Source organism: Dermochelys coriacea, chromosome 19 (assembly GCF_009764565.3).
Source record: "Dermochelys coriacea isolate rDerCor1 chromosome 19, rDerCor1.pri.v4, whole genome shotgun sequence".
NCBI lineage: Eukaryota > Metazoa > Chordata > Testudines > Dermochelyidae > Dermochelys > Dermochelys coriacea.
This window is the reverse complement of record NC_050086.2, coordinates 5,530,196-5,556,322: the sequence shown is the minus strand read 5'-3', so window position 1 is coordinate 5,556,322 and position 26,127 is coordinate 5,530,196. Positions and strand designations below refer to the sequence as shown.

The 26,127-nt window shown below is 51.8% G+C and overlaps 1 protein-coding gene across 1 annotated transcript in view; it reads left to right on the top strand.

Moving 5' to 3' along the window:
- COL9A2 (collagen type IX alpha 2 chain) overlaps positions 1 to 25,742 on the top strand; it is a 46,373-nt gene extending 20,631 nt beyond the window's left edge. Inside the window, 25 exon segments of the mRNA XM_043505925.1 lie at positions 399 to 446; positions 1,770 to 1,826; positions 2,620 to 2,673; positions 3,236 to 3,289; positions 5,896 to 5,949; positions 6,450 to 6,503; positions 7,317 to 7,370; positions 8,732 to 8,784; positions 9,306 to 9,352; positions 10,215 to 10,270; positions 11,652 to 11,696; positions 12,455 to 12,508; positions 13,246 to 13,299; positions 14,092 to 14,145; positions 16,685 to 16,756; positions 17,738 to 17,773; positions 18,774 to 18,818; positions 19,994 to 20,026; positions 20,997 to 21,143; positions 22,670 to 22,724; positions 22,819 to 22,874; positions 22,877 to 22,912; positions 22,914 to 23,010; positions 23,547 to 23,624; positions 24,359 to 25,742. Coding sequence (XP_043361860.1) covers positions 399 to 446; positions 1,770 to 1,826; positions 2,620 to 2,673; positions 3,236 to 3,289; positions 5,896 to 5,949; positions 6,450 to 6,503; positions 7,317 to 7,370; positions 8,732 to 8,784; positions 9,306 to 9,352; positions 10,215 to 10,270; positions 11,652 to 11,696; positions 12,455 to 12,508; positions 13,246 to 13,299; positions 14,092 to 14,145; positions 16,685 to 16,756; positions 17,738 to 17,773; positions 18,774 to 18,818; positions 19,994 to 20,026; positions 20,997 to 21,143; positions 22,670 to 22,724; positions 22,819 to 22,874; positions 22,877 to 22,912; positions 22,914 to 23,010; positions 23,547 to 23,624; positions 24,359 to 24,564 — 1,599 coding nt within the window. The 3' untranslated portion in view covers positions 24,565 to 25,742.
- Positions 25,743 to 26,127: the final 385 nt, after the last annotated feature.

Sequence of the window (26,127 nt, the reverse complement as noted above, 5' to 3'; positions counted from 1 at the left end):
TAGCCAGTCAGCTATCAAGGTTAATATTTGGGCTTGGGCTAGATGTGAGCTTCATGGTTTCCTAAGGGACTATTTGCAGATGGAAATGCTCCAAGGGCTGTAGCCTGGGCCAATGGTGGGCAACTGGCAGCCAGGACTCCTGGGTTCTATTTCCTGCTCTGACAACACAGGGTATCTTATGGTTAGAGCAGGACAGGACTCCCAGCTTCTATTCCCAGCTTTGCCGATGACTCAACTGTCTGACCCTGGGCATGTCGCTTCCCTGCTCTGTGCCCTCAGTTTCCCCATCTATAAAGGAGGGTGCCGTGTTTACCCACCTCTGTAAGCTGTTTTGAGATTAAAATGCTGTGTATTGTTACTGTTACGTTAGGGTGCCTGATGGTTTTATTTCATTCCAGGGCCCCCCAGGACACATCCAAGGGCTGGAAGGCAGTGCTGATTTCTTGGTAAGCACTGCAGTTACATTAGGCTTTAACAGGACCCTCCCAGTGTACAGCAGCTGGGAGCCATTCCTGGGAAATGCCTTAACACGTGTCATTTGGTAGCAGTGAAGAGATGTTTTGTAGCAACTTCTAGTGCTCAGACCCCTTCAGAGATGCGATGTTCCTGCGCTGGCTGCCCCACTTTGAAACACCTGTGCTGCTGGGAGCCAAGGTGACACTCACTGGGCCATCCGCATGTGCAGCCTTTGGGCCTCATCCTGGTCTGATCTCTGGGAGCAAATTGTATCTGCCAGCTCCTGCCTTTCCCTTCATGTGCCATATGCAGACGGTTGCCCTTTGGACTGGTGTATATACAGAGCCGAGCTTCCCTTTGGGGCTGGCATGTAGTGCCAGGTCCCTTTTGGGCTGCTCATAGAACCAGGTCAGGCCCTGCTGTGGGGGCTGACAGTGCGACTGGTCCCCTGGGGTGGGTTTACAGAGCCATGTCTGTCCCTACAGAGCCAGCTCTGAGTTGCCCCAGTGGCATGGGCTGTCCCCAGTCCTTTAGTCGCTGGCAGGTGGCTGGTTATACAGCTCGGGTGTCCCTGTTGTAACCCGGCAGTGGCTCCCTGCCTTCCTTCTTGTCTTCACTAGGGTGGGCCTCCTCTGACCTGCAGGCAGACCCATGCCATGCACAGGGGGAAAATGTTTACTTCCTGGGGGGTATTTCTCATGGTGACTGCCTGGCTCTCTTTGCACATCCCCAGCCCTGTTATTGACTCATGGCTAGGTCTCTCCAAGGGTCCCAGTCCGATTGTCAGTGAAGTCAATGGCAGGATTTCTTGTTGATTTCAGTGGGAGGCGGATCAACGATTGGAGAGTGTGTGATGGCAGGTCTACCGCTCTGAGGGTGAGGGCTGTGGATCTGTGGCTCAGACTTCCCCTACCCCCCCCCCCCCAGCCTGGGATCGCCCCCACCTCACTGGTCACCTCCTACTCTGCATTCTGCTTGTGATTTCACGGAGCAGCACAGACCCCCCCGGAAGGAGACAAGCAGGGAGCGTCTCTCCAGAGCAGCAGGCAGGCTCAGTCACGGGGGCGGAAGGACGTGCAGAGCATTTGCTTTGTGCTGTGCTAATAATACAGAGCGAGGAAGGCCTGGAATTAAATGCCTGCAAGAGGCAAGTGACTCTGCAATTTCCCTCAAGAGCTTTATTGTGCCAGCCCAGCAGCCCTGCTCCAATCATGCGAAGCCCCAATGCTGGGCGCACCGCAACTGCCACTTCTCTACAGCCTAATACTGTTTTCTGATTAAAACAAGCCACTTTTCTTTCTCCCACCCACTAGTGTCCAACCAACTGCCCGCCAGGGCCCAAAGGCCCCCAGGGACTTCAGGGACTGAAGGTAAGGTAACAACACCCCTGACCCAGGTTTGAACCGGGGACCTCAACGCATCAGCCTTGAGTTTTTGAGCTCTTATTTGTATTATTGCAGCACCTATGTGCCCGCGTTGTGGACCAGGACCCCAGTGAGCTAGGTGCTGTATGGACATAAAGGGTCTGCTTCTCTCTTAGCTTGGAGACCATAGCGGATGCATAAACTGCTATCCAGGATCTGGCCCCTAGCAGGCTAGCGTGTTACACTGAGGACACAGGCTTGGGGACCTCCCCTTCACACTCCTGCCAGCCCCCACCTCCAAATCGGAGAGCAGCTTCCAAAGGGTCCAGTGCTTCTGTCAGGCTCCCCAAGCCCGGCTTGCTTTGCACAGCCCCCTCCTGGCATATGTGCTGGAACTAGAGGTGCAGGGGTGCTGCTGTGCCCCCTGGCTTGAAGTAGTAACAACAACCCAAATTACATGGTTTCTGCCTTCAGCATCCCCACTATATAAATGGTTGCAGCACCTCCGCCTCCTGGGCTGGGTAAAAGAGTCTCCCGGGGGTGAGCTGTCTACTGCTGTCCTCTGTGGTCCTTGGCTGCCCTCTGTCTTCCTCGTGGATGGAAGGACATGGTGGGCTGCAGCAGAAAAATGCCCACCTTAGCTTCTGCCAGTGTGCAAACGCCCTGTGGTACCTGCCCATGCGTGCGTGATACCCCACAGCTGGGGGATTTACAGGGCAGACGCTGAGTGCGCCGCCGGGGGAACCATTTGAGTGCGGGACTCGGGGGAGCCTTAATTGCCATCTCTTTTCTCCTTTAGGGACACAAAGGCCGCCCCGGTGCCCTCGGGGAATCTGGCAGACAGGGCAGGCCGGTGAGTACAGCTCCCCTTGCCGGGCGTCCCAGTCAGATGGAGAAGGGTTGGGGTGCGGGGGAGGGAGGACGGGAAGGAGCAATCTCTGCTCTGTCCTGTGTGGAGATGAGATGGGGGGTCTGGAGGGAGAGAGACCGAAGGATGGAGAAAGGAAGGATGGGTGAGGAGGCAGTGAGGAGAAAAAGCACCAGGAGAGAAGACAGAGAGAGAGAGAGAGAGAGAGAGGGAAGGGGATACTGGGGATTAGGAGGAATAAGAGTGATAGGGGAAAGAGGGGGGTCCCTGCCCCCAGGCTTGCATCAGGAGGGGCAGTAAATGGAGCTGGAGGTTCCCATAGTGTGTCCCAGGCTGCCTGCTCTCCCAGCGCTGAGTGGCTGCTTGGGGACTGGTCTCCATCCTCCCCAGGGTATTCAAATCCCATCCCCCATCACCATCCCTCCCAGGGTCCCGCACGCAGGGATAGAGGGGCTCTGGGCAGTTTAGACCACAACAGCCAGGGTTCGGAGCCAGCTCGCGGAGCCTTTCCTGCACTGACGTCTCTCCTTTCTCCTGCTCCCCACAGGGCCTCACGGGCGACATGGGCATTTCCGGAGAACAAGGCATCCCCGGCCCTCCAGTAATGTATTTACTGTTCTTATCGCTTGGTGCTTTTGACCTAGATTCATGACCCAGGGGATTCCTTTATTTGTCACATTAGGTGTTTAGGGAATGCCCCCCACCAGTCCCTCCTCTGAGTCCAGCACAGCATAGCTCCCCATGGCCCAGCTGCTCCCCACAGTCTGACCCATCTCACTGTTAGGGGGGTTAGTCTGCCTCAGTCTCCCTTGGCCCTCTGGGGCAGTGCTGAGGGATTCTGCAGCCTATTCAAGTCCTGGGATGCAAGGTGGAGCCAACAAAAGCCCCACCCCCTGAGAGGGCAGGGCCACAGAAGCCAGAACTTCGCTGATTACAGGAGACAAAGGGTGAAAAAATGAGGATGTCATTCATGGGGACAGAGCAAGGGATCCCACGAGGACAGTAACCACAGCGCCCATGGCCATGAGAAGGAATCGAAGGAGTCAGGATAGGGCCCAGAGGAACTCTGCAAACCAGGGACTGGAAAAAAGGCAACAGCCACAGAGAGCTTCCCCCATCCAGTTTCCTCCTCCTGGACGGGCATTTGGCCATGCTGGCCAGTGCCAGGAGGGACTGAAGACGTCTCGAGCAGCTCTGGAGTCCGAAGTCTTCTATTTACACCCAGCACAGTGAGAACAGGCGAGGTTCCCACACAGAGTGTCACCGAAACACCTCCAACCCCGCCCTAGGGAAAGGATGTCTGGCTCTGAGGCCGGTGCAGTCCTTGGTCTCCCTGCTGAGCCTACCACGAAGGGGATAAATGAAAGAAGCCAAGGGATAGGCACTGGGCTAGGAGTCAGGACATCTGGGTTTTATTCATGGCTCTGCCGCTTGCGGGCAGTGGTTACCCTCGGCAAGTCTCTTCCTCCCTCTGAGCCTCATTGTCCACCCACTGTAACGTAAGGGGATAAATGATACTGACTCTGCTGTGTAAAGTGCATTGAGCTCTATGGATAAATGGTGCTGTATAGAAGCGATGTGTTATTAGTGCTTCGCTGTTCCAACAAGGAGCCAGGTTCCTTTCTTATTATTTCATCTCCCACTCGTTTTATCCAAGCTGCTGAATAGTAATGCCGTCTGTTCGCTGCCAGTCCAGGACAGATCTGAGCCAGTGTCTTGGCAGTGACAGGCTTTGTAGCCAACTATTCACCGCTCCGGGGCCATCTAGTTTGCTTTTCCTTGATTAAATTAGTGTGATCCAGTTCTGATCTCAGATATGCTGCTGTAAGTCCCTTGAAGTTAATGGAGGTGCTCTGGATTTATGCCAGCGTAACAGAGATCAGAATCTGGCTCTGTGTCTTACAATCATGCTAATGTGGTGAGCCGTGAATATGGAAAGCGGTTGTTACTTTGGGCTTCCCGTTCAGACACAGCCTCAAACGAGTGGAGAGATGGGAAGACTTGAGAGGGCAAATACGTTCCCTCAGGAGGCATGAATACAACACGGTGATTCATCAGAACTTGAGAGGACTCTGCCTTCCCCCTCTAACCAGTGAGGCAGATGGAAGTAAAATGCGTCTCAGAGCCAGCTGATAACGTATTGCTCCCAATGTAGCACATTCACGTTTGTCATTGTGCTGCACACCACCGCCACGGCATATTCTCCTGCTCCAAATGTACAGAGTCCTGCCACTTTCATTAAAGGAGAATCTCTGGCTGCGGTATAGGTCCTCTGACACACAGCTGAGATGTTCTGATTCCACCCAGTAGAGGGCAGTGGTGCATATGGCCAGCAGCCTGTGCATTGCAATATGTTTCCCTGCATCCAATCACCTCTGCAAATCCTTTATACAACCCTTCCTTTCCTAAAACTTGTGGGTTGTTTTTTTTTTTTTTTTTTTTTTTTTTTTTTTTTTAGCAAGCAAATTCCTCTCACTACCTGTGTAGAGAAGACAGGAATGTATCATCCTGGTTATGTTGTTTATAACCAGGGAAGAAATGTGCATGAACAGCTTGTATTTTATATGACCAGTAAATGGAAAAATCAATAGGCTCAATTTTCCAGCTATAGTGTGGGGGGTTTTATAATCTCCCATGAAATTGATTGGGAACAGTGATTCGCCAGAGAGGTGGGGTCTGAGCACAGATCTGAGAGCCAGGAACTCCTGGGTTCTGCCTCTGATCCTGGCACTGATTCCCTCTGTAAGCTTGGGGAAGTTGCAAATCCTCTCTATGCCTCAGTTTCCCCCAATCAAAAATGGGGATAACACCTACTCTCAGTGGGGTTGGGAGGACTGATTAATTCATGATTAACTAGCACTTTGAAGAGGAAAAGTAATTAATGGCCAAATCCTTCAGTCCTGAAGCAGGTGAAATCCCTCTGAAATCAAGTGGGAGCTTTGCTGAAGTAAGGACTACAAGCTCAGATCCATTAATAATAATAAACTGATGGCCAGGAAGGGGCATGGGTGGAAATTGGCAGCACTTGCAGGGAGGGGAGGACTCAGCCAGTGTTTCATAACTAGCACTAAAATAGTATTTTCCAATAACACTTCTAAAAAGAATCACTTTATTCCTGGGAGGAGGTTTTCCGCAGAGAGACGCCCTGTTTTGGGTACAAGATCTGACCAATTCTGACTAATCCTGCTTCTCCTCTTGCTTTGATAGGGTCCTCAGGGCCTGAGAGGTTACCCTGGTATGACGGGAGCAAAGGGCCAGACGGTAAGGATGCCAGGGAGGTGTTAAACAACTCCCATGCTTTGCTCTAAGGAATAGAGCCCTAGGGATGGAATGGGGTCTGGTGGTTAGAGCAGGGTGATTGGTTCTGGGAGTCAGGGCTCTGCTTGCTCTGGGAGGGGCATGTGATCTAGTAGTCAGAAGAGGGGACTTGGAGTCATGACTGTTGGTTTCTGTTCCCAGGTCTGCCGCTGATCTGCTGTTTTGCCTTGGTCAAATCCCGTTGCACTATGTGCCTCAGTTTCCCAATCTGTAAAATGAGGGTAATGACCCTGACCCATAGCAGGGGGTGTGACACAGAGTATTATCATCATCATCATTGCTTGTTTCTGAACTCCCAGCCTTCAATACCCTAGTGAGCATCACTGACATCCATGTTTGAGAGCATCAGGGGAAGGGAATTCACACACTGACCTGGCTCCTATGTGCTTGGGAAGGACAGTTCATAACATGTCAGTAATCTATACTTGTGCTCTGCTTTTCAGGGTCCCCGTGGCTATAAAGGAATGGTTGGGTCTATCGGAGCTGCTGGCAGGCTGGTAAGTCCTTTCCCCTCTCTTCCTGGGCTGCTGCAATGATTGCATGTATGTGTTGGATCACGTCCCACCTTGCATCCATGGGGAGCGTCTGTGTCGCCCTGTCTGACTCGTAGAGAGCCCTGTTGTTATCCTTCCAAAGGGTAGATCCTACCATGGTGAGTGAAAGCTCTGGGCACCCATGCAGAATAAAACCGAGATTCCCAGCCTGGAAAAGCAAGGCCGAGTGCGTTTCCTGACATCATCGACTGCCCCCAAAGTGCCAATTTCTTCCAGAGTATCCAGCGCAGCAGCAGCCCCTGTCCCAGTGAAGCGTCTATGAGTCAAACCCTTCTCAGCTGCATCTGTGCAAACCCTTTGAATCCACTGGCCTAAATAGGAGCAACATTCATCCCCATCTGTGTACGTTGTTACAAGGGGGATGAGTTTAAATAAACAGGCTGCAGTGTGGCCTAGTGGATGGAGCACCAGCCTGGGGACTCAGGACACCAGGGTTCTCTTCCTGGCTCTGCCTCTGGCCTGCTGGGTGATCTTGGACAAATTGCTTCTGTGCCTCAGTTTCCCCATCTGTAAAATGGAGGCGATGGTATTGACTTCCTTTGGAGATCGGCTGATGAAAACTGTCTTGGTCTTGTTGTTAAATACAAACCCTTGCTCTAGCTGATCCGCAGTTTTGTGGCTGAGGCTCTTCTCTCCCCTTTGGATCCCTCCTGCTCACCTGGCGTTGTCTATGCTCCGGGATGGATTGTGAGGTGGGGTAGGCCTGTGGCATGGAACAGCCCTGTTAAGCCTTTGTGTATTTCCCTTCTCCCGTAGGGCAAGGAAGGCCCGAAGGGGCCACCTGGTGGAGCCGGCGAGAAGGGAGACATCGTAAGTTAACTGTTTCATTGATGCGTGGACAGGTACGGTCCTAGAGGGAAGCAGTTTAATGCCTGCGCTGTTTCCCTGGCGTGCGCTGAGCCGCCCTTAAATTTTACCCCCATGCAGGGTGTGCTCCGTGCACAGGTTTCTGCATTGGGTTTAAAAGGCAGGTATGGTGGCCATGCATTATGCCCAGGTCATATTTCACATCCCTGGAAGTGCTTTAAACCCAGAGCGCTTCATGCTTCTGTTCCATGCTTCACCTGTGGGTAGATGTACCCCAGCCCTGGTGTTCCAGACCTGTTCCTCACACATGGCTCTGCCAAATGCCCTGTCCTAACCCACGGTCCCCCTTGCTATCGCAGTCTGGGCTCCCCCAAACAGCTCTGCCAGTGCACTCCCAACCCTGAGCTGCTATTCCCATCAAGCCCCTCTCCCGAGCAGAGTGGCGGATCGTTTGAAGATATGGATGAACATCCAGCAGGGACTCCTCTGCCATTCCTAAGCCCAGCTCATTTCACAAGCCAGGTGATAGCCCTGATTCCATATCTTCTGGGTGGAGGGTCAGTTAACGTACCGGACACAGGCAACATGTAACTCGGTGGCCAGACTTGACTCCAGGACAAGAAAGGAAACGGTCTCTGTCAGGAAGTTGGTGGCTTCACATAGCTTTCCAAAAGCTGCTGAGTGCATTCCCTGAATGGAGAGGCTGTCGCAGCTCTGAACCCCTCCGGCCCTTCCCAATACCTCTACAACCCAGAAATGGGGCAGAAATGGACTGGAAGGACTGCAGATTGCAGTGCCCCTGCCCTGCCCCCCCAGCCCATTCCCTCAGCCTGATTCAAGGTCTTCACCCACAGCCACAGTGTGACCAGAAATGCCATCCACTCAGATCCCATGCAAACAGGATTAGGGGATTAGAGGACCCCCGGGGGTAAAGTCCAGACAACGGAAGAATCAAAATAAGGATTTGTGTGTTTGAAATTGCTCCAAGTCACCTGACTTCCTTCACTGCCACCCTAAGCCCTGCCTGTGCAGGTAGCTTGGGAATGCCATGAATTGCAGCTCTCAGATATTCAGTTTCCTATTCTTGCAGTCACGGAGGCTTCAGCCTCCAAGTGGGTGGGTGGGCGGGCTGGGAGAATCGTTAGCCACCTAGCCCCAAATCTGGTCCAGTCTCCCCTGCTTTCTCACCCACTGTGACCCAGCTGTGCTGTGATACCTCCCTTTGATTCCGCACGAGTTAACACTCCCCCTAAAGATAGGGCGCAGAACCCCCAACCTGATCCACTATTGTGTGCTGATGTCCCCAGAGCCAAGAGGGATGGTAAAATAATACTTATTCTCCTTTTTTTTTTTTTTTTTTTTAGGGTGCCCGTGGCTTCAGGGGTCCCAGGGAGCAATGGGGCCCAAAGGGGATAATGTAAGTACAGCTGTCTCTGGATTTAGGCGAGAGCCTTACCAAGAGCATCTTGCACCCCTGCATTTGTCCTCTGCTCCGTGCTGGGCAAGGGCCTGGCAGAGATGTTCCTGCCCTTATGGCTGCCCCAGCTGCTCTGGATTCAGGGGTGAAGCTCCTCAGTCAGACCTGATTTGCTTCTTTCCCAAGGGGTTAGGGGTTCCCCCTTCCCACCTGTCCCTCCACTCCCCCTTCCTCACAACCTGCAGCCACTTGCATCTCTTTGTTTGAGCTGCCCTCTGTCCTGTCCCCTCCCTGCGAGCTGCCACGAGGGGCGGAGAGGACTGCTATAAGATGGTGTGGCCACATCGCATCCAAAGGGCATCAGTCCCATGGCATCTGTCCCCATCTCCTCTTCATGGTCCGCCTGGCTTCTTCCATTGGGAGGCTCTGCCACTTCTGGGCTTCCATCAAATTTGTCCTAACCTGCACCTCCCCTCCACCCCCCCAGCAACTTTCTCATTGACTGTTCCTTCTCCTTTGCAGGACTCCCTGCTCGATGGTAAGACGCACCCCCGGCATCCCAGTGTGAAGTGAGAGGGCCAGGAGGGATTGTGGGAGATGGTTGAGGACCAGGATGTCTCCATCGCTCCTCCCTACTTCCCAGTGTCTCTCTTTCCCCTTCCATATCAGACAGTTAATTTCCCCTTCTCCTTGTTAGAGTCCCTGTGGCTGGGATCAGGCAGTCCCCGACCCCCTCTTCTCTTGCCTTCAGTCTGCCATGACAGTGGGGACCGAACGTGCACCGCAGGCCGTTGAGTGCTTGCTGGAAACCCTTTCCGAGTAGCAGCCATGTTAGCCTGTATCCGCAAAAAGACAGAGGACATTGTGGCACCTAGAGACTACACATTTTATTTGAGCCTAAGCTGTTGTGAGCTACAGCCCACTTCATCGGATACATTCGGTGGAAACCAGGGGCGCTTGGCTGGCACAGCAGGGCACTGCTACTCCTGGCTGCAGCCTGGGCCAGGATTGCCTCATCTTTGACCTTGATGGGTGCCGGGGGGGTTGCCATCATCGGATGGAGTCTGATGCGGCACATGGATGGTTCCCAGGAGAGCACCCCCAATTGGTGACCTCAGATTGGGGTCACGGCAGGTGGGGTTGGGTGTTTATAGGGACCCAGAGTTTTTCTGGGTTGCTGGGAGTGCCCATGCCACCTCCTCTGTGGGGCCATTTCAAGTGAGGGACACTCTTATAACTGCCACTGCATGCTCCTGCATTGCAAACTCTCCCATCTTGGGGTGCTCTCCCCTCATCCTGCTTGGAGCAGCAGAAGCTCTCGGGCCCTATCCCCAAATCAGCCCAGGTGCGCTGTGCTCCGCCAGCCCCTGATTGCCTCCAATTGCTTTGTTCTTTGCTGCCTCCCAGTAACGACTTGTCATGTCCCTTGCAGGGGAACGCAGGGCAGCCCGGCCGCCCTGGGTCACCGGGCCACCGAGGATTAGCCGTAAGTATCTGAGCACAAGAGCTATCCCTAGTGAGACATTTCACTTGGGGCTGACGTCCCGTAACTGCTTCCCTGCTGCTGAATGTGCTTGGTATGCCAGGTAATGCATCTCTCCAGTGTTGCCCTGGGCATTAGTGTTGTACAGGATGCAGCAGCACTGAAGGACCGGCAGTGAAATGGTTAATCTGGAATCTCTTTTAACTACAAATCAACCGAAGCTGCCAATTTTGGACCCAGATCTGATCTTTCCCTAATCCAGCGGTGCTCAAATACGGCCCACGTCTTGTCTGAACTCCCACCTGAATGGTTACTCCATCTCTTCCGGTGCAGATGTTGGCGTAGTTGATAGTTGGAATTCCACTTGTTTCATTGTCCTGAGATTTCAGTCCCATCATTCTTCCTGCTTCACCTTCCTCAGACCTCTGTGCACTTTGATCCTGAGTCTGCTCTCACTTACACTCAGTGTAAACGAAGACTAACTCTGCCAAAGTTAGTGTAAAACTGATGTAAGTCAGATCAGAAGGCACTGACCTCAGTGGACTCACTCCTCATTCACACACAGTGTAAGTGAGAGCAGAATCAGGTCTCAGTGGAGTTATTCTGATTTACATGTCTGTGATAGGAGACTTAAGCCCTTGGTTGAGACTAGCTCAAAATTTGGCCTTGAATTTTGAACAGGGGTAAACTGGTTGAAGTCTATGTCCAGAACTCAAACCAAACGTTTCTAGAAGTCCAAAAAAGTTCAATTTAACTTTTTCATCCTCCTTTTTTGCCAATACTTTGGTACTTCTGGATGACGTTGGGGACTGGAAGCAGACGTGGAAAGATGCGATGAGAGAGAACCTTTCTTGTGACATCTGTGGCCCATTCTGTTCCACCTTTATCAAAAGGCCACCTGGATTTTGTTGGTCCCTGGTTGTCCAAGACAGGATTCATTGTACAGGAAGGCTGGTCTCAGAAGATTTCAGCTCAAGAGGTTTAGAGAAGACTCTGAACTTTTGATCTTATTCAACCCAAGCCTTCTGAGATTTGCCTGTCCCTATGTTTGGCTTCTCATTATCTTTTGCCAGCTTTTGGCTTCTACACCCTGTGTACTCTATACATTAATCCAATCCTTAATTCTGTGGGGGGCTGGACTAGGTGACCTCTTGAGCCTTCATTTCTATGAGTCTGTGATTCCTGGAGGCTGTAATAACCCTGTTGCCCTGCAGGCTGAATTCTATTGACCACGCTGAGCTCCTGTAAATCTCACACTTCCCTTCCTTCAAGGGGGATCTCGGAGCTGCCATGACTGTGTCTCAGGAACTGCCGATCCAAAATGCACGTTACATACAGGCGGTCACTAATACAGGCAGTCACTAATCTGGTTTTGTTTCCCCAGGGTTTGCCAGGCCAACCTGGGGCCAAAGGTGGCCCAGGAGTTAAGGTGGGTGAAAAGAGCCTCCTATGTAGCGTACTGGTACTGTCACCCTCTCTTCAAATGATATGCCCATCTGTATGGTCTCTGCAAGTTACATCTGTACACTTCTGGAGAATGTGATGGCATCCTTTATGCACATGGGAACAAATCGACCAGTAAATATAAATACAACCCTGCTGCAAATATCCTTGTCCTAGCTCATCGCTTGGACCATGTCACCCCTTCATTGGTTCCCCCTTCTCCATCACCTCCAACATTACTTGTATTTGGCCTCACAGCCTATCCCTACCTATCTTTCATCTCGTATACTACTGAGCTGTCAATTTCTACCTCCAATCTGGCCCATGCTGCCAGCCTCCATCTGCCACTTGTTACATTTCCAACCAAGCCCCTTTGTGTTTACTCCCATGCTGCTCCTCCCACTGAGGAAGAGCTCCCCTGTGAACACCTGCAAAATTACCTCATTATCTTCCCTTGGATCCCTGCTTAAAACTCTCCTTTGCCTTAATGGCTACAAAATCTTTGCAATGATTAAGCCACGGGTGTGCTGAGCCCACCGCCTGTCATGGTTGTCTCATTGTTTCCTTGGGTTCCCCTCTTTGTCGGTCTGCCACTTGTCTTATGCTTAGACTGTAAACTCTTCTGTTCTGTGTCTGTGCAGCTCCTAGCACAATGGGGCCCTGCTCCATGACTGGGGCTTCTAGCCAGTAACAAGATACAAATAATAATACATACAATGAATCTTGTCTCTGGCTCATTGACAGGGTGAACCAGGTGCCCGTGGCCTTCCAGGAATCACCGGAGCCCCTGGGAAAATTGTAAGTAAAGAGACTCCGTCTGTTTATCCCTGTGACTCTCTGGCTCCCGTCCCATCAGCGCACGAGGGCGCTCTCGTCCGTCTTTGCTCGTGTTCGTTTTTCTTTGTCTCTCTATTAAGTTGACAACAAAATTGGATGCTTCCATCCCCACCCCCTTTTGCCCCCTCCTTCACTATTTGCAAAAGATCTGGAGCTGTGGCTGTGGCTTTGGCTGCATCTCCAACCCCTGTGTGTCGGTCCCAGGGGCTGAGGTAAAGCCATGGGGGAGGCAGGGTGTACAGTGGCTTTTTTTTTTTTTAATCCTACACCAACTTATAAAAAGAATGTCAGATCGAGGTCCAGTGCCATGTTCTCTGTTACCCTGAGCCCCGTGGGCCCTGCCCAGCCCCAGTGCCAAATTCTGTGACCCAGAAGCCCCTGTGGCCTGGTCATAGATCCAGTTTAGCATTCCCTGATGCTCTGAATTAAACAGGGTGAATTAAAGGTCTGGCTTTGCTGAAAATGGCAGTGCAGCTGGCAAGGAGGGGCAGAGGGAAGTCACAGAATGCCACCCCCCCCACCATGTGATTTGCCTGTGGAAAGCACCCAAGGGCAAATGATTGCATCTGAGTACCAAGAGAGGTGATAGGCAGCTGCCACCCCTGTGTAACTCCAGCAGATCTCTAGCTGAGTGGCAGGAGGCAATGCTATTCTAACACAGTCCAATAGTCAGACCCTGCTCTGGATTCTTTTCTTAGGGTGAACTTGGAGCTCCGGGTGAGCCAGGGCCACAAGGTGTCCCCGGGGTGAAGGTAAGTCTAGAAAGTCGCAAGGGAATGTGAGCCAGAGTTCCTGAGTTCTCTGCTGGCTTTGGCAGGAAGTGTCATGTTGCGTAAGAGAATAATAGTTAGACCAGGAACGAGGATTCCTGGGTTCTATTCCTCGATCTGTGTGGGAATGAGTTTGAGTGTTTAGACAATGGAAGTCGGGACTCCTGGGTTCGATCCTTGGCAAGTCCCTGCCCCATCCATGCCTCAGTTTCCCTGTCTGTAAACTGGGTCTAACCCATACCCCTTCACATGGGGGTAATGAGGTTTAATCCATTAATGTTTGTACCTTGCTTTGAGAGCTGCAGATGAAAGGGACTCTAGAAGGGCAAACATTTTTACAGTGTCTGGCAGCCATGCAACCTGGGGGAGTCCCTGCATCTGGGATCTGCCTGTGGGAAGAGTGGGACCAGAATGGGGAAAGGGCAATAGCTGAGGGCATTGCAAGCACAGGTGTGGAACCCAGCCTGCTCATGCAAACTCGCCCCATCTCCCCCTCCTACAGCCTTTCCCCAGAGTGCCCAGGCCTGGGGAAAGGGGAAGGCAAGCTGGAGTGAACCCTGTGTTTGTGGGATGCCAAGTAGCATCCCTGCACCCTCTCCTGGGTATTTAGGAGGGTGCTGTGGGGGTGGGGGTGTAGGCAACAGGGGTGCAGGCAAAGGAGGGTTGCGTGGAAGGCGGGGATGAAGTGATGTGGAGAGAGAAGCCAGGTGGTGCAAGAAGGGCGCAGACAGCCCTGGCTATTCCAATTGGTTCTGTTTTCTTTCCTCACTGCAGGGCGATCGGGGAGAGCGGGGCCCGGTGGGTCCCCAGGGCCTCCAGGGGAAAGTGGTGAGTGTGGCTTTGATGCGTTTTGTGCTGCGGTGTTGAGATCCGAGCCAGAACCTGGAAAGGAAACGCCCTTTACCCTTCCTCCTTCCCGACCCGGGTATCCCCAGCAAAATCCTAGTGTCCAGGGCTCGAGCTCAGGGAGCCGCTTTTCGGAACCCCCCGGATGCCTCAGGGCTGGGGATTGCACTGCTTGGATCGGGTTGGTAGCCAAAGAAGGGTCATCATAGGACACAGTGGGCGTCCCCAGTCAGGTCTGCTGAGATCACCAGTGGAAGGGAGGTTTCTTACCACTCGCTGCAAGGCCAGTGTAGCGGCAGAAGGGCCTGCAAAGTGAATGGCCAGCAAAGCCGCTCTCCGGATTTGGGGTCCAGAATCAGCAGAGCAGGTAGAGTCCAGCTCGGTTTGCAGCTCCCAGGCTGGGCTGGGCACTTCGGTATCTCCGTATCGTTTGGAAGCTGCAGAGGTTTCCCCTGCATTGCTCAGAGGGAGAAGAAATCGGCAGTGTGACCCTGGCACATCTCTGATGGTGGTCTGCACTGCAATTACCTTCCAAGGCTGTTTGCCAAGGTAGGAGTTGGGCATGTTCCCAGTGAATCCCTCAATGCCACACACATCCTGCTTGTCCCTGCCCAGCACACGTGCACTATGCTGCACACAGGAGCACAGGGTGGATGGGGACCCAGATGCTGAAGCATGGCAGTTAAGCTACTTATGGAAGGGAGGAACGCGTTAGCAGGAAGGGGTTAATCCTATGTCTCCTATCATAATCCACCCACATCTTGCCCCTAGGCACTCATACCCCTAGATGGTGTGGGCTACAAGTTAGTGCACTGGACTAGGACTCAGGAGCTCTGGGTTCCATTCATGGCCTTCTCGGTGACCCTCAGCAAGTCACAGCCCCGCTCTGTGCCTCGTTTTCCCCATCTGGGGATGCTGCTGCTGATCTGCATAACTTGTTTTGAGATGTTCTGATGCTAAGTGCTGTTTAAGAGCTAGGGGTCGTGACTAGTATTTTATGCCCCCAGCACAGGAGAGCAAGGAAGCCAGACATGCAATGGACTCGTGACTTCCTATGGCTCTGGGCAGGGGGCTGCGCTTTGTGGTTATCCACACTTGTGCCTACATGTAGGTGCCAAGTAGCACTCGGAGATGTGCTGGAGGGCAGCACCCAGATTGGCTTCTCTGCAGCACACAGATGTTTTGCATGTGCCACGGAAGACCCATGCCTGGAAAGGTTTGGCCTTTGCACACCAGGGTGCATTTTGAAAGAACCAGCATGTGCACTAATTGGGAGGGAGGCATAAATTTGGCTCAGACCCCAGGATGATCCCCCCTCTTCCCCCATGAGCAGTTTAACAAGAAGGAGCGACTGAGCCAGCCCCGCCCCTGCTGCGAGTGGCCAGACAGGGTGAGGGGATTAGGCAGCAGGAGAGAATTTAACGGCCCACAGGAACCGACTGTGTGTTTTCAACCAAAGCGGGGAGTGGTCTCCTCCCCAGCCCAGAGAGACAAGGACACACAGCAGGGAGTGTGTTTTTCTGCTCTTGGGCAGTTTATAACTGCAGGGTGGGCTCTAAAGCACCCCCCCCTCCTTTTTCTGAGATAAATCATTTGGGAGCAAGAGCGTCCCCTGCTGGAGGACAGACTCCATCCCTGCTCTTCTCCCTGTGGGGTTTAACAGAGACTGTAAGAAAAGGCTATTTTGGGAGAGCAGAAGAGACCTTCCCATTTCCTGGGCTCATCTCAAAGACACATGTTGAATAGGATACTCTGTTTAAATGGGGCTACGGCTGTTAAATGATTGACAGGGAACCACAGTGTCCTGCAGCTGCTAGGATCCACGGCCCGGAAATGAGAGTTAGGTGCTAAAGGCCTGTGAGGATCTGGGCTTCATCGCTTTGCTTGATCCGGGAAGACCCAGGATCATGCTGTAAATGCCCAGCCAGCCGGAGCTTGGGTGACTCTAAGAGGGAGGCCGAAGGATCTTCTCCCTCTCAGCATGCAAGAGGCAAAGAAAACACAGGCCATGCCACTCACAGGGGTCTCTCCTCCTGTCAATGGTCACTAGAGGGTGAACACATGCATGGAGGGGTGGATTAGCCTCCCCTGGGCACATCAGTGTGTGGGGCTGTGTTCATGGGAGTTACATGTGCACGCGGAAAGGAGAGCAGTCCCCTTGGAGTTCTGTGCCTGAGGTTTCCACAAACACATCGTGGTACAGACTGATGGGCTCCCTATGTCTGGGCAGCATCTGGGACACGCTGCACTGGGTGCAGGAGGCCCTGCTTTACTGCTCCCACCAGCGCAAGGGGGAAAGTTGGGTTAGGGGGTCCAGTGGCTCTGCACTCTAGAATACACTCATTCATTCACTGTCTACCTTGCTGTAGCCTCAACATAGCTGCACCCAATTCAAATGAATAGCCACAAATTACTCTTGGCCCTGTTCTAGTCACCAGAGCTGCCACCCCCCTTCCCACTGAAGGTCTGTGTCTTTCCTACTGCTGGTTTCACCCACATTCTTCTTCTTTCTTCTTTCTAGGGATCGAAAGGTGAGCAAGGTCCTCCAGGGATCCCAGGGCCACAGGGCCTACCAGGTGTCAAAGGAGACAAGGTAATATCATGAAATTCCTTATTGGGGGCAAGACGGTGATGAGGGCTGAGGCTAAGAGCAAAGCTTAGAAGGGAGATGAGATCCATGAGATCCATATGGGACCTCCCCATGAAGATTTAATCTGTCAGCAAAAATTGAGATTACAGTGATGGGGACTGTAGAAACCCTGTAGATAGATACAGTGAATGTGGTGAGTGGGTGGATGCAGCTGATGGATGAATAGATGGATACTGTGGGAATGGGAATATCTGTGGCCCGAGGATATGCTTTCCCGGCGCAGGTGAAGGCTGGGCTCAGATCCCAGCGCCAGCAGTTCTTCCTCTCTTTGCATCCTGCGGTTTGACGGGCTGGGTCGGCTGTCCTGCCTCATGCAGTGGAATGGCAATGAACTTGCCCAGGCAGTCCTTTACAGTCACATTTTAGCTCAGCTCATCCCTGATTTACGAGCCCAGTCAGGAAAATGGAGGCTTGATCCTAAACCAGCTGGAGTCACGGGAAAGTTTCCCATTGGCTGCAGTGGGCTTTGCGTGGTTCAGGTACATACACACCGAAGTGGCTTAAAATGTGAGCGCAAATGAATGCTGAGGTAGCCCTGAGCCTGCAGTTGTTTGAACCCACAAACATGGAGACCCAGTGAAGACCTGGCTGAAAAGTTGGCCCCAAGGCCCAGTTTTAATGGAAGGAGTAAGTGGCTTTATTGACAACATTCAGGCTGGCTAGATAGCTAGGAGGAACCAGCCAAAGCACTTGGTCTGGTATAACCCAGGAGGGAGATTTTAGAGAGGCTGTTATTTTGGTTGTCCAAAGTCCTGGTTAGAAAGATGTTGAGCGATCTTTCTGCCCCCCACGTAGTGTGTGACCACCCCCACCCCCATTCTGCCTCTAATGCAAAACACCGATGGTGCGACAAACCTTGTCTTCTTGGGTGAAGACACAGCTGTGGCATCCCCGGTCCTGATTGTTCTCTGCTCTCTTGTCTAGGGCTCCCCAGGAAAAATTGGATCCAAAGGTGACATCGTAAGTAATTGACCTTCTTACTGCTCTGGGAAGCTGACTCTGTTGGGGTTGGGACTGTGGGCTGGAGAGATACCAGCCAGTGTGTTTCCCAGGTGGGGAGCGCATTTGTAATGACCTTTTCTAGAACAACCTGAGCAATCCATAGCTCAGTGGCTTGGATCCCGTGTCACCATCATTGTGTGTTAAATCCTAAGTGGCTCCCTGGAAGTGTGGCTCTTAGCTGTGTATCATGCTGGGGTTCCTGGAGCCTTTAATACAATACATGCAAACTCGGCAGCAAACCCAAGAGCCTAGCCAGTTTGCAGGATTCACTTGGCGTTGCTGAGCATTGAGCAGAAATTAACTCTGTTCCCACCAATTGTATCCCAGCATGCACTGAGTCTCATGTAAAATCCTCTCTGGGAGTTAGTTTAAAGTCTTGGTCAGGAAAAGGAAGGGCACAAGGGTTTAGGACCTGCCACACTGGCATTGGGTCATCAACTTCTGGTGTTCTCCCAACAGTGACTGGTACCAGATGCTTCAGAGGATGCATCTGGCCAATTATTCAGTGCTGCACCTGGGGGTGGACATTTTCCTTCCTGACCACTGTGATGCTTGACTTTCTCCCTACTGTCTGAGGTGTTGCCTATCACAACATGGCTAATCCTTGAGCTAGACCCATGGAATAGTTTCCATTTCTTTATAAGCTTCACGCAGGGCCAGGCTTTTAAACACTGGCCTCTGGTTTGCTGCTCATTTTATGGGTGCAGCAAATTATTGACTGTAATGTCGGTATTTTAGATCTCCAGCGACTTGATTGTATCCACAAATCAGGCACTTGCCCAATTCAGTGACCTAGAGCGTCTGCAAACGATTGGAAATGCAAAATTGCAGGCCTCAAGCCAGAGACTTGGTTAAGCTGAAAAGATGGCCCTGGATGCATGACTGAGATTGTTCTCACCAGGGTGGGAGGGAGAGGAGGAGGAATCGCATGGACTGACTTGGTTTTCCTTCCCTCTAGGGAGACCCTGGTGTGGAAGGCCTTCCCGGGGAGAAGGGGGAGAAGGTAAGGTACCCTCTGGACAAGGCTTCCTCCTGGCCTGTGTGTGTGTGTGTGTGTGTGTGTGATGCCATCATGATACACCAACATTACTGAGCCATGCCACAGCACACATTGCTACACCAGAATGCAGCATCCTGATGTTACATTGGCCCCACAGGCTGCTTTAGGGTATGGCAGCATTTCCGGAGGCTCCCTCTTGAAATCTAGAGGATCCTTCAACACTCAGGGCAGATGCTGACCCAGTTGCTGCCCTGGTACTATTCAATATTCTCATTAATGACTTGGATAATGGAGTGGAGAGTATGCTTATAAACGCTGCGGATGACAGCAAGCTGGGAGGGGTTGCTAGCACTTTCGAGGACAGGATTGGAGTTTGAAAGGACCTTGACAAAGTGGAGAACTGGTCTGATATCAACAAGATGAAATTCAGTGAAGAAAAGTGCAAAGTACTCCACTTAGGAAGGAAATATCAAATGCACAATTACAAAATGGAAACTAGCTAGCTAGGTGATAGTACTGCTGAAAATGATCTGGGGGTTCTAGAAGATCACAAATCGAATATGAGCCAAGAGTGTGATGCTGTTGCAAAAAAGGCAAATATCATTCTGGGATGTATTAACAGCAGTGTCGGAGGTAAGACACAGGAGGTGAGGCCTCGGCTGGAGTCCTGTGTCCAGTTGTGGGTGCCTGACTTTAGGAAAGATGTGGACAAATTGGAAAGAGTCTGGAGGTGGGCAACAAAGATGCTAACATGTTTAGGAAACCTGACCTATGAGGAAAGGTTAAAAAAAGACAGAGGCGGGACCTGATAACTGCTATAGAGAGGATGGTGATCAATTGTCTTATCTCCAGTGACAGGGAGAACAAGAAGTAACGGGCTGAATTTGCAGCAAGGGAAATTTGTTAGATCTGAGGAAAAACTTTCCAGCTCTCAGGAGGTTATGGAATCCTCGTCATTGGAGGTTTTTGAGAACAGCTTAGGCAAACACCTGTCCGGGAAGGTCCAGGTTCACCTGGTCCTTCCTCAACACAGGAGGCTGGACTTGATGACTTCTTGAGGTTCCTTTCAGCCCGACACACTCATGGTTCTGTGATCTCTCCGGGGAGGGTGCTGAGCGGTAACACAAGGGCTCATGGCTGTATCTGCCAACCACATTCCCTTTCTCCTCTATTCCTAGGGGGAGTCAGGCGAGCCAGGACCAAAGGGTCAGGTGAGTAACTGTGAATTTAGGAGTTAACAACTCGCCGCCCCTCCGCTCTCAGCTTCCCTCCGGATAGCCCTTCATGGCTCATTCGATCACTGGATGGAGTCTGTGTGGGTTGGTGGGGGTCAGGCAGGAACTCTTCTCTCCCTGTAATTGTTCTAAGAGATTCCGAAAACTGGGCAATTATGAGGAACCAGGATGGACTCAGCATGGCATGATCCTGTTTCGGTTCCATGGGCCAAGCTTCTTAGTGGTCTGTGGATGATCCCAGTCCAGGGCCATCCCACATCACCAGCCGAAGCTGCTGAAAGATCCATAGGCAGTTGATGTCCAGGTCCCACTGGAGAGAGGCCTGTGTTGCATAAACCTCCTTGCTGGAACTTCAGCAGAGAGGCCAAGGGCCGAAGGGGCAAAGGCGTCTGAGCTCCAGGCTGGGTCCTTTTGGGTCAGGGTTGAGAAACATGTCAGCAGAGGTTGGTTTGGGGGAAGTGTGTCTCTCATGTAGACACACAGAAGACGTCATGCTTCAGGCTGGCACTTCTTGGGAGCTGTAGATTCACAGGGACAGGAGAAGAATAAGCCTAGACACCTGATTTCATGAAACCAGCTGTTCTAAAGAATAGAAGGCCCGATCCTCAGCTGATGTGAATGGGCATAATTCTGTGGAACTCAGTGAAGCTTCATGGATTGATGCCAGCTGAGGACTGGACCCAAGTCCTGTGTGTTTTGCTCTCTGGTGGGAGTGTGAATATGTTTCTGCTAGCGAGAGAGAGACCTCAGCCACCATATTCAGACCAGGATCCAAATGCCCCCCACAGTCAGCTTCAGGCTTTTAGGCCAGCCTGTTGTACAGCCAGCTATCAAATCTGGATTCCCCTAAAGTGCTGACCTTTAGGATTGGCTCCCTCTTTAGCGTCCAGACCAATTGGCCTGAGATTATCCTGTTGCTGACCCCCTCCCTCTGTGTGCATCGCAGCAAGGTGTCCACGGTGAGCCTGGCTTTACTGGCCCCACTGGGGACGCAGGGTCACCTGGCGTGAGAGGTTACCCAGGACCCCCAGGCCCTCGAGGGCTCAACGGAGAGCGCGGTGTGCCAGGAATGCCTGGGCAGCAAGGCGTGCTGGTGAGTAACTCCCTGTCCCATACCCTGGTGGGGCCCCCTGCATGTCCCAGGGTGAAATGTGCCTGAAATCCATAGGGCCATCATTGAGATTAACCCCCTGGTCCCCTGGTGGGGATGGGGTGTAAGAGGACGGTGGTGGTGGTGGGTGGGGAGATGCAATGAAACCAGCCAGAGCTTTGTCTCATCATTTAGCTCTACAAAGGGGGGCGGGATCTGGGCCTGACCCCGCTCCACTGACATGAATAGCCAGAGCTTCACTGACATCAGTGGACCAGGAGCAGCTGCTGCTTGGCCACAGGTACAGGCTGGAGAGCCCGAAGCAGTAGGAGCCAGGCAGGTAGGTATCTTTACTAGGATTTAGGCAACCGTGCCCTCTTGAGGCCAATACCGAGCACTGCAAGGACAGGCCCAGCTGGCTGAGTCATTGGGTTACTGGAGAGATCACCAGGGTCGGACTCCCCCCCCCTCGCCCCATGTCTCTTGAGCAAATGCTCAAATGCTGGTTTTATGTGGAAGGACTAACTCCGGGAAGGCTGGGGAGTTGTGTTTCCACCTGACAATGTGAGCTGGTGCCAAAGGTTTAGCTGCTGTTTGACTTGAGGCTCCCTCTTTCCATAGGCAGTGGGTTAAAACTTGCTTCTGGTAATAATAATAGCAGCTATTATGGATAGTACAGGCCCCTTTGGACGGAGGGGAAGGGGCTTTCTGGTGTACAGGCCTAGTCAATAGGGTTAAACAAGGGATACGTTTCCTCCTCCCTGCCATGTGCACATGTTCAGAGCACCTTAGAAATGTCTGTTTATTGTTGCTCTGGGTGGATCTGGGGCTTGCCCCTTAGCTTAGGGCTTCTCAGCCTTTTCCATATCACGTCCCCATTTCCACCACTGGATCTCCATTGCATTCAGCAGCATGAGATGGACAGGGTGGTCATGATCCCTGACACCTGCTTGGGATCCCCAGGTAGAGACCTCCCCCTCCCTAGCTAGCAGCAGGTCATTCAAGGGGCAGTGATAGTGGCATGGAGCCAGGTTTCCACTGCGCAATGCTCCTCACCAATAGGTGTGTTCGGTTCTATTCGTAGCCAAGCACGTGGCATGTAGTGTGTAGGACACATGACTGGTTTGCCAGCCACTGCATCTCTGGGCTTGCAGTTACAAGCCCCCCACCCAGACCCTGAACGCACACAAATTCCCTACAGCTGAAACCTATGTGAACAAAGAGGGGGGTTGGGGAATGGCCGGGGAAGTCCTTGTGGGCCCAGTGGAGAAATCCTGTGTTAGAATACTACAGCCCTGCTAGGGGAAATGATCCGGCTGCTGGATTACCAGGCTCCAGAACAATAGCAAACCCTCTTGATCATGTTAGTGGGGGCAGCCTAGCCAGTGGGGCGCCCCATGCAATGTGACTGAACTCGCATCACCAGGTAGGGTGGGGTTGGCTCTGCAGCGAGCAGCTGGGAAAGAGCACTAGTCTCTGTTTATCAGGCAGCCGAATCTCTGAGCGTCTCTCCTGTCTCCTGCTCTCAGGGCCGGGATGCTGGGGACCAGCATATTGTTGACGTGGTCTTGAAGATGCTGCAAGGTGAGTAGAAGCATGGGCCTCACCCCCTCCCACCCTGACATGGGGAACCCCAGCTGAGCCCCCCGCCACAATGCTCCCTGCGTCTGCCTTACAGAGCAGCTGGCAGAGCTGGCAGTGAGCGCCAAGAGAGCAGCACTGGGCGGAGCAGGCGTGTGATGGGGCCGCCTGGGCCCCCAGGTCCCCCTGGACTCACCTGGTGAACAAGGCCCACATGGGCACGCTGGACCCCGCGGCATCCCGGGTATTCTAGGAGCCCCGGGGCAGATCGGCAATACCGGACCCAAAGGTGAGTGAGGCACCAGCACTGCTGCCTTGAGACGGGGGATCATTGGGGATCAGAGGGAAGGGCTGCCTCTTCGTGCCCCCTCCTCTCCTGATTAGAAACTGCTGTTGCAAATAAACATTGACAAATTTGGCCATTTTCCCCCCAAATTTTATTTTTTTTTTTTTTTGCTAAAACACTTTTCATTCCCCCCCCCCCAAGTTGTACTTTGTTTATATAGTCCCCAATGGGCATTTTTGATTGGTCAGCGTAGTCACGTGATGGGATTTTCAAAACCATTTCTCCCCCCCGAATGACCCCTGTATATTCTGCTAGCTGGACCCTGGATCTTACTTTGCTGTCTCTGTGTAGACTCAGGCTCCCTTGGGACAAACATGCACACGCATGGGCTGACTTCTCCTCTTCCTTCTCGGCATCCCATCGTCACTGAGTTCTCTTCTGGCCCTGCACAATTGCTGCCTCCCAGGTCCTCTCCTTGGACACATTAAGCCATCACTTTTACGCTGCAGTCACAACAAATCTCCCCCTTTTTCACGCAGGGAAACGAGGGGAGAAAGGAGAGCGTGGCGAGGTCGGGCGTGGACATCAGGGTATGCCGGGGCCTCCAGGCATCCCAGGTAGGCTCGTTGCTGAACTCTGACATCCCCTATTCTGATGTTTGGGAGTGGAAGGTGAAGAGGACAGAGGCTACTCCCTGTGGCATAGACACATTCTCTGTCCTGATCAGTGGCACCCCCAGCTGTTGCAGTCCTGGACTCCCTTCATGCCTCTCTGCCACTGCCCCTCCATCCTTATTCACATTCCTGACCCCTAGTTATCCCAGTCCTGGGCCCCCAACAGCTCTGCCAATGTACCACAGTCCTGACCAGCAGCCCCTCTACTATTCCCATCCTCAGGCCCCCTCACACAGTTCTATGGATGAACCCCGGTCCTGACAAACTCATTGACAACAGCCAGTAACTGCCTGTCCTCCCAGCTCAGCAGACATTGTCTTCTTGCTCAGGGCAGGGCTCAGGTATAGGAACCTGTGAGGCCTCCAATGGGAAGATGTCAAGATACTTGGTTGCTTAAAACTTCACTTGATGTTTATGGCTAACAATCCCCTGACCAGTGAGAGAGTCCCAGAGCCTGACTCCCCCCCCCCCCCCCCCGCCCCGGCAGGAAGTTCATTGATTTCAGTGGGAGTTAATTGTACCCTGCCTGGGAAGAACTGGACACTTTCCCTAAGTGCAGCCCAATCCGAAGGCTAGTGAGAATCTTTGCATTGACTTCAGTGGGCTTTTGAGTCAGGTGAGAGGGACCTGTCCTGGAATATACACCACTGGACACTGAGTGTTTCCTCTCATTCTAGGTCTCCCTGGCATTTCTGGACATGCCATCAATGGCAAAGATGGAGATCGAGGGTCCCCTGGAATCCCTGGAGAAGCAGGCCGGCCTGGTTTACCTGGGCCTGCTGGTCTTCCTGGATTCTGCGAGCTGGCTGCCTGCTTAGGAGCCTCTGCATTCACCTCAGGGCGCCTGACCGAACCAGGCACCATCAAGGGGCCTTCGTACTGAGCGACATGTGCCAGCAGTCTTGGGGAAAATGAAAACGGGAACTTTTATAGACCAAGCTGGCAACACATCATCAAGACATGGCCAGGCCGGGGCTGGGAACCAAAGAAATGGGGAACTCCGAACACATGAAAACAAGATAGATGATACGCCTATATGCTTGGGTATCATAACAATCCACGCTCTTCTGGTATGAAGACGGCACTTGGCCAACCTGAGAAAACCCAAACAAGGGGAATAAAAGGCACCAATGGGGATTTAATTATAAATGCTCAGATACCTTGGATTGTGGCAGGGGAAAGATCCAGAGGAACAAAGGAGTGGGGGGAGAAGGGGTGGTTTACGCCAATATTTTGTATTTAGTATTAGGGTCCATTAATTACCTCATTATGATTTTCCACACCCTTCTAAAGTAAATAAATGGCCTTTTATTAATATTCTCTTATTCTTTGATGTTATATTTGGAGGGGAGGAGGGTTTATTGTTGTGTCTGTCCTTTTTTGGTGCTATTTTTAAAAGACAAAATAATTGTGGTTTAATATTTAACTGAATCGCCAGATCAATGTCAGGCGTGCCCCGAGCTGTAAATCTTTGTAAAATAGGATTGTTTTATAAATAAGAATGAATAAAAAAGACCAACTTTTAAAAAAACAAATGGACAATAAAATCAAGATGGAACGTTAATGAACTTAATCAATGCGTTGATTTCTTTGAACAAAATAGGGGTTTGTTGGTTTGTTTTTTAAACAAAACAAAACACAACTGTTTTGTTATTACTGCTATTTTATTATTATTTTTGGTGGGTGCCTACAGGGTTAAATACCATCCCTGTTGAAATTATTCCAGCCTCTTGATTAACTTCATTAACAAGAGTTATTTATTTTGTGTGTGTTGGGGAGATGGTGTGGCTCTTTTTGTGTGTGTGTGTGTGTGTGTGTGTGTGTGTGTGAGAGAGAGAGAGAGGTTGAGTTTCAGGAGCTGTCCAAGGTGCCGACCCAAAAGAGTCTCAAATTCCAAGTGGCAATACTGTTTATATTTGATACCCTGTGTGTTAGACTGTAATAAACTTGCACAGCTGTCCACAAAATAAAGGTAATTGATGGAATTATTTTTTGTTGGATTTAGATGGGCAGAAGTTTAATTTTTTTTGTTTCTAGTCCTAATTTTCCCTGTTATTAAGTTGATTCTTGTGCTGGTGACAGATCCCTGGAGACTAAAGTCCTCCCTTCATCCAGAACAACTACAGAGTCTTGGCATCAGCCAGGCATGCTCTGTTCACACTGCCCCACCACTGTCCCTCAGCTGCAGGGATCATCTCTAGGAGAGAAAGGGCCATGCAATCTCCATGACCCATTCAATGACTGGTCTTGCTCCCTTAAAAAAATAATTAAGGTACAAGGCCCAGATATGACAAGGTATTTAAGCACCTAACTCCCATTGAAATCAATGGTCACTTCCTTCTTACCCTGTCTCGGAGTTTATCTGGCTCCCATTCACATCTCTTCAACATCAGTGGATTTAATCCCACAACCCGACTGGGATGTCAGGAAGCATTATTAGCTTAAA